The sequence below is a fragment of the Condylura cristata genome, unplaced genomic scaffold (assembly GCF_000260355.1).
Source record: "Condylura cristata isolate star-nosed mole 26May11 unplaced genomic scaffold, ConCri1.0 scaffold00023, whole genome shotgun sequence".
Lineage (NCBI taxonomy): Eukaryota > Metazoa > Chordata > Mammalia > Eulipotyphla > Talpidae > Condylura > Condylura cristata.
The window spans coordinates 6721735-6729863 of record NW_004567124.1 but is presented as its reverse complement, the minus strand read 5'-3'; the positions used below and the strand labels follow the sequence as shown (position 1 = coordinate 6729863).

Sequence of the window (8129 nt, the reverse complement as noted above, 5' to 3'; positions counted from 1 at the left end):
TATATATATAAAATGGCTAAGGTTTTAAGTCTTAGCACTATGAACCTGCAGCAGCCACTGCAACATGAATTAGACCCCTGAGCAGGCACAGCAGACTTCTCCTGTCTCTGCCACTGCTCCCCTAAGCAGTGGATTTCAGTCAATCCACCTTTTCTGCTCCCCACTCTGTCTCTGGTGAATCCTCTCACCCTCACACCTCTACATTACATCCCAGTTCCTGTATGCATGAAGAAAATAAATCTTTAAAAGAAAATAAAAAAAGATTAATAATATATGAATTTCACCTTAACTTTAAAAAAAGTCTACAATTTAAAAAATGCCAACTTATAAGTCTTCATAATAATCTGGAATAATGAACAGAATGATTCATGTAAATAGTGGAGGGGAAAGAGAAATAAGATTCTCATGGCAAACCCAGAAAAGAACTCATAAGAACTTCCATTTCTACAACTTTGGATAGACAAAAAGTCTAACGGATTGACAAGGTATTTCTTGTAAGTAAAACAAACTAAAAAGTTACAGAAGAAAAAAATTTAATACAATTATTCTTAATTCGTCATTAATTTGTCATAATAAATACCAACATGTCCCATTTGTCTTTATGAGATCCTGTATTGGTAATATGAAATTCTCAATAACCTGAGGAGGAGGTTAAAACATGGAGAACATTCCTCTTTGTCTAGCTGCTCCTAGTTATGACTGCACATAGTGACAGCTGAGGAAAGGCTAAGATGGTAAAGGTCTTAACAAGGCTCCAATCATTAAAAAAACAACAACACTTATTTTCTTTTTCTTAGATACAAAAGTACAATGTAGAACTTAAAATTTTGTAGTCAGAAAAATATTATTTAACATATACATGCTAATCACTACTTACTGTTGCACATTACAGCCACATAAAAGAGGGAAAATAAAATGAACATCAAGGAATGGAGGAAGATTTGGAGGAAGAAAAACTAAGAAGAAAGGCGGGAGAGGGGAAATAAGAGGTAAACAAACTGAAGGGCCTGGAAATAGACATGGAATGGAAACTGAGGCTTGGCATTCTGAGATGACTATCAACAGAGTTAGTAGAACAGCTTTTCTTGCACTCTTCAAATGAAGCATAAAATACAAAGTTATCACTTTTTGAATACTGTTCTCTCCATATTGTTTTAATAGTTAATTAGGATTCATAGTTGTTTGACAGGTATTAAACACTAAACTTGCTAGGAATCCACAAGTAGATTTAATTTCTAAACAGCAAAGGAATTTGTAAGGGCAATTCACATTAAGAACCTAGTTAAAGACTCTTAGGGAAGAAATTCTCCATCTTGAATATACAAGATCTTTTTATGAAGATCTCTGCTTTATAAAAAGTCAAACAAGGATCCTCCCTGGTGGTACAAGGGGTTTAAGTGCAGCACTATGGAGCTACCTGTAGCTACTGCTACATGAGTTTGATCCCCAGCCAGGGAGGTGACCCACATGGTGCAGCAGACCTCTCCTGACCTGTCTGCTGCTCCCCCTCAGCAGTGTATTTCAGTCAATCCACCTGTTTTCTCCACTCTGTCTCTGGTGAATCCTCTCATGACCACCCTCCCACGGCTTAACCCCCATCCCCTGTACCTCTGGCCTATACCCTAGCTCTTGTAAGCTTAAATAAATCAAAAAAAAAAAAGTCAAACAAGCAGTCAAAGCCAGTGTTTATTTTACTAGTCTGAAGCTGCAGCTCACTGTTTTGCCCAAATAAGAATGATATCAAAACAACCCAATTAAAAAATGGGGAGGCCCTCCCTGGTGGCGCAGCGGGTTAAAGCACTGCGCTAAGAAGCTAAAGCCACTTCCGCATGAGTTCGATTCCCGCCTGCCCCGGAGGCAACCACATGGTGTGGCAGACCTCTCCTGACCCGCCCGCTGCTCCCCTCAGCAGTGTACTTCATCGATCTCCCTGTTCTGCTCCCCGCTCTGTCTCTGGTGAATTCTTTCACCCTCCGCATCTCTGGCCTGTACCCCAGTTCTGTACAAATAAATAAATAAATCTTTAAAAAAAAAAATGGGGAAATGGTCAAATAGACATTTCTTTAAACATATACAAATGGCCCGTAACACATGAAAAGAAGAACATTACTAATCATTAGGGAAATGTAAATCAAAACCACAATGATGTGCTACTATTCATCCACTAGAATGGCTATTACCAAACTCCACCCCATCAAGAAAAATCCCCTAACTTGAAAATAACAAGTGCTACAAAGCTATAGAAAAATGGAAGCCTTTGTGCTCTGCTAGCGAAAACACAAAATGTGCAGCTACTATGGAAAAAAGTATGTGATTCCTGAAAAAATTAAAATTAGAATTACCATGTGATCCAGCAATCCCACCCCATGATTTACTACCAAAAAGAGCAAGAAGTAGGGTCTTAAACAGATATCTATCAATATATTCATGTTCACAGCAGCATTATTTATAACAGCCAAAAGGAAGAAGCAACCCAAGCGTCCACAGACAGGTGAATAAAGAAAATATAGTAGACTGGAATATATTTCAGCCTCAAAAAGGAAGTACATTCTGACACAAGTTATAACATGAAACAAACTTCAGAACATTATGTTAAGTGAAGTAATTTAGCCACAAAAAGAGAAACAGCTTATGATCCAATTTATATGAGGTGTGTAGAGTCAAACCATAGAAAACGGTTGTCAGGAACTGAGGGAAGGGAGGAATTATTATTTATTGGGTAGTTTCAGTTTTGGAATATGAAAAAGGTTCTGGAGATGGATGGTGATGACAATTACATGACAATATGAATGCACTTAATATCACTTAATTGTACACGTAAAATAGTTAATTTTGTTATGTATACTTTACCAAAGTTTGAAAAAAATGCCTATAAATGGCAACTTAGTACATAACTTATCAAGTGCTTATTATTCCAAAACAAACTATATTATTAAAGTAGAAAATCATAACTAGTTTTAAACCCAGATGTATCCAATGTGCCATCTTATTTTTTCCTAGGTTTATAGAGCTAGTCAAATAAATTTCCAAAATGGAAAACCATTATTTTTTTAAAGATTTTTTTTATATATCTATGCATGTAAGAGCTGAGGTGTAGGTCAGAGGTGCAGGGGGGTGGAGTGAGAGGATTCACCAGAGATAGAGTAAGGAGCAAAACAGGCAGATCCACTTAAACACATTGCTGAGGGGAGCAGTAGGCGAGACACTAGAGACCTGCTGTGCCATGTGTGTCTCCTCCCTGGCCGGGGATCAAACTCGTAGTGCTATAGTGGCTGCCAATAGTTTTATAGTGCTGAGACTAAACCCCTTGTGCCACCAGGGAGGAGTACAATTATTTTTTAAATAGAAATTAACTTCAGCTTATACAATATTTAATACTGGGTAACATAATTATATCAATTTTAAAAGCTGCAACTATGTTAACTACAGTGTAAATATATGTGGCATTAATACACATAGTCTCTAGGGGGCCTCCCTATTGGCAAAGGGGTTAATGACACAGCATGAGTTTGATCCCCAGCCAGGTTGCTAGTACATAGAGCTGGAGCAGCAGATCTCCTACCTGCTGCTCCCCTTGGCAATGCATTTCAGTAGATTTGCCTGTTCTGCTCCCCACTCTCTCTGGTGAATCTTCTCATTCCCCACACTACTGACATATATCCCTGTTCCTATATACATAAATAAATCTTAAAAAAAAAATGTAAAAATATTCAATAATTATACATTCTAAAAAGAGCTTTAAATCTGAAAATAACTTGGGTTCACTTTACTCAAAAATTACAGTAAAAATAAAAACTGTTCATTAATAGTTATTATTTATCTATACAGAACTATATAGGTAATATTACATCATGAACTTTGCCTTTGACTTTTACACATGCAAGTATTTAGATTATGTATTAATTTTAAGTAAGTATTGATGCTTATAAAGTATATACAAGAAACATTACATTACCCTGCCCCTCCCACCTACTGTTCAACATTTTTTCACTCTTAAATAAAAAAGTATTTCTTACTTGGGGCAGGCAACCCACCACTTGATCGTTTATATTTGCTCTCCTTTAAAATGGATGTAATCTTATATAAATGACGGAAACCTGTTTTGCACTCAGAGGCAAAAATAAACTCAATTTCATCTTCATGACTTTGGGGAAAAACATGAAAGATGTCATGGATCTGTAAAATGAATAGCTTAATTTATTATACATATTAATGAAATACCACACAACTCAAATTAATCTAGAGTAAAAATAACTTCATAAGCATATTCTGAAACATAAATAACTATCAATGCTAAGGGGTACATTTAGAATTGTAGATTTTGCCTCAGCCTTTCAGATTTATCTAACTTCAAAGACTTCATCCATTGAGAAATGTTTCCAAATAGAGAAAAATGTGACCAAAAGTTTTTTCTTACTCATAATCTCTACAATCCTTTGAAATATGAAATTGAGGTTTAATGGTATAAATCTTAATACAGAAATTATGAAATTTTATTTTTTACTTTTCTTTTCCAATGAGAAGTAGTCTAACAGTTGAAGGGGAACAGATGTTCATCTGCTTTAAATGAATCATATGAACCTTATATTCAGCCAGAGTAAGCTGACTTTATTTTGTCTTTTTTTTTTTTTTTTGCTAAATTGTAAACTGCATAATTCAAGCCAATACTGGTATATTTTGGTACATTTTAATAACTTAAAAATGAAAATCTCCTAGATAGAACATTTGTGGTTCTCTCACTGATGAGGCTGTGTATTCAAAATCTCATGTGTTCACAAACAAGGGCAAATCTACAGCCATTTCAATGGCTTCTATTTTCTCCTTTACAAACCTTTCTATTTTGGAACCATTATTCCAATTTGAAATATTCAAATTAAGTAAATTAATATTCATGTATATTCAGAATTTAAAAGAATTCATCTCAATAGTTTGCTATAAACTTTTACTTGCTTTAACAGCCTGAGAAAATATTCAACCAAATACAAGGGAAAAGCCCACATACATTTATCCAGATATCTGTTGTTTCTTCATAGATAATCAGTGGGGTAACAGAATCAGGCACTGATTCAATGAGTCTCTGTCTTTCCATAGCATCATCTTCTACTGGGATAAACAGTTCAGGCGAAATCAACACTATCTGTAGGCGAGTTTGGGAGCGATCTAGTAGGATGGACCAAGCACTATTTAAACAAATAAAAGAAAAGCACCAAAAATAAAGCAACCTCTTAGAAAATCCTCTCATTTGGCACTCGTCAATTATTTCTGTAATCAAAAGGAAAAAACTAACTTAGTATATATTATCACTAACAAATGGCTAATTAAAAATACTTGTTTGTTAAGTTTTAATAGTTTTTAAAAGTGATTTTCTTTAAATTTCTAGAACCACACATGGCCTCTAAAATTGCTTTCTTACTTTTTGAGTCTACAAATTCTAGCCTATACTAGACACAGGAACTATATGTAATCTTCTTCCATAATCAACTTCACAATATTTATGCTTACACAATAAAAAATATATATATTTACATTTGAGCCTTGAAGTCATACAACTTAACCACAAACAGAAAGAGAATGTAATGCACCTAAGCTTATTGGATTTCAAAACCACAAAGTGCACTCAGTTCAGAAAAAATTCTTCGTGCAAAAATAACTAAGCTGCACATTTAAATATATGTGTGAAGGTAGCTCCAAGTATAAGGTTAAAACTAATAGACATTTCTAAGGTTTTGGATCCTTCTTTAGTGGTAAAGAAGTTACAATTTAACATACGCACTATTTTCCCTCTGGAGTCCATCCAGCTCTGGCAATATATTCAACACCTTCAAACAAAATCTCAAAAGGCTGTATTAGTTCCTTATCAATGACATCTATAATCTATTAAAAAGAAAAAAGAATGTAGTTATAAAAGACACAGACATATAAGTAGCTTACTAATCTACGTAAGTAATTATCAGTAACAGCATAATAATTTTTCAGGTTTGGGCCCTTAAAAAGGCACACAAAGTATAGCAAAACCAACAAGAAGTTGTATGTTACTTACACTGGTGCTCTTTATACCTAAAAAATAGTTGTCATCACAAGAATCAGTTCAGTCTAAAAGTTTTTTCCTGTGAATTTACATAAGCAGGATACTTGATAATAACTTGTAAAATCAAATTTCAATCACTTTAAACTCTAGTACCTAAGAAAAACAATAGTTCCCTGTATTTCAGCTTAAAATACTACTGTTATCTTATTAATGGACCCAAGTAATACAACTTTTTCCCAGTATGTCTAGTTGAGGGCTCTCCCTGGTGGCCCAACGAGTCAAAGCACCACATTATGAAGCTCTCTGATGCCTTTGCAGCATGAGTTCGCTCTCCCCCCACCAGGGAGCTGATCACATGGCGTGGCAGACCTTTGCTGACCCGCCCACAGCTCCCCTCAGCAGTGTATTCTAGTACATGCCTGTTCTGCTCTCTACTCTGTCTCTGGTGAATCCTCTCACCCACCACACCTCTGGCCTGTACCCCAGTTCTATAAGCATAAATAAATAAATCTTTACAAAAAAGTAATTAATAAAAAGAATTGGTTTTTTTTTTTGATGGGCAAATGGTCTGAACAGACAGTTCTCAAACAAGATATACAATGACAAACATGCACTCGAAAAGAGGACCATCAAGAAATGTAGCTATCAAGAAAATGTAAATAAATCAAAACCACAATGAGTACCACTTGAAACTCACTAGGGTGGCTATAAATATTGAACAAATGATAAGCAGTGTTGATGAGGATGTTGAGAAATTGAAAACCTCATAACACTAGTGGGCATACGTAACAGTGCAACTACTTTGGGAAAACAACTTGGCAGTTCCTCATAAAGCTAAACATTAATTATCACATGATCGAGTAATTCTACTCCTAGGTATATATAACCAAGAAAAATGAAAAGGTATATCCACACACAAACTTGGATGCGAATATTCACGATAGTGTTAATGATAATAGCCAAAAAGTGGAAACAACCTAAAAGTCCAAAACTGATAAGTAGATTTATCAGATAATAATGGTACCACATGGATGAATCTTGAAAACATTATAAAGAAATCAGACCAGTGACTGTATGAAATTATACAGTCCATTTATATGAAATGTCCAGAATGGGCAAATCAATAGACAGAAAATAAAAAATGCTTAAGGCTAGGGGCAAGGAGAGGTACATGGTGACATTGGGAAATAATGACTAAAGGATGTGGGGTTTCTTTTTGGAATGGTGAAAATATTCTAAAATTGTGGTTATAGTTGTGCAATCATGTAAATATACTAATTCTCATCTCAGTAAAGCTATTGAAAAAAGCTGAGCAGAGAAGACAGCTTTTAAATTAATCTTGTATGCATGTAGCTTATATGCATTTGACTATCCAACTGGCCAGGAGCAGTACAAGAGAAATGTGGATGTTTAATGTACTATAGAAATCTACACAACACAGAAGGTCACTTATCATCACTATCAATATTTTAAAAACACTGATCAGAAGTATTAGTCAAAGAGGAAAAGATATTGAAAAGGGTGATAAATCTATCTTGGAAAGCAGCAATACTTTTCAAAGTAGAAGATGAGGTTAATTGGAAATCATGATCCAAAGATGCTCCAAATTCAACAAGTTCAAAAAATTAAAAAAGTGTAACTGACTAGATGCCACAAAGTGAAATGAACATTTTATACTTACCCTTCCTTCTGCATCAATCATTATTTCTGACATCTTAAAAGTGACTTTAGGGTTTGCTGTACCTTTAGAAAGAGACAAATGAATAATTACACTTTTCAGTATTCAAAAAAAGGGAAGGAGGGCTGAATTAAACATCAAAAATCCATTTGAAAAAGATTAAACCTATATTATTGAAATGCTGTTAGCAGTAATAGAAGGAAAAATTATGAATTAAGAACACAATCCCTAAAAAATCTATTTCCTGGGCCCTCCCTGGTGGCGCAGCGGGTTAGAGCACTGCACTGGGAAACTGAAGCCACTTCCGCATGGGTTCGATCCCCGCCTGCCCCGGAGGCGACCACATGGCGAGGCAGACCTCTCCTGGCCCGCCCGCTGCTCCCCTCAGCAGTGTACTTCGTCGATCTGCCTGTTCTGCTCCCC

General features: G+C 35.4%; 1 protein-coding gene across 3 annotated transcripts in view; it reads right to left on the bottom strand.

Moving 5' to 3' along the window:
• Positions 1-8129, bottom strand: part of DPP8 (dipeptidyl-peptidase 8) — a 48560-nt gene that overhangs the window by 20881 nt on the left and 19550 nt on the right. For all 3 annotated transcript variants that reach the window (XM_004687667.2, XM_004687666.2, XM_012728682.1), the window contains 4 exons: positions 7710-7771; positions 5774-5874; positions 5003-5180; positions 4017-4176 (listed from right to left, as the gene is read on the bottom strand). In XM_004687667.2, coding sequence (XP_004687724.1) covers positions 4017-4176; positions 5003-5180; positions 5774-5874; positions 7710-7771 — 501 coding nt within the window. The remainder of the gene's footprint in view (positions 1-4016; positions 4177-5002; positions 5181-5773; positions 5875-7709; positions 7772-8129) is intronic.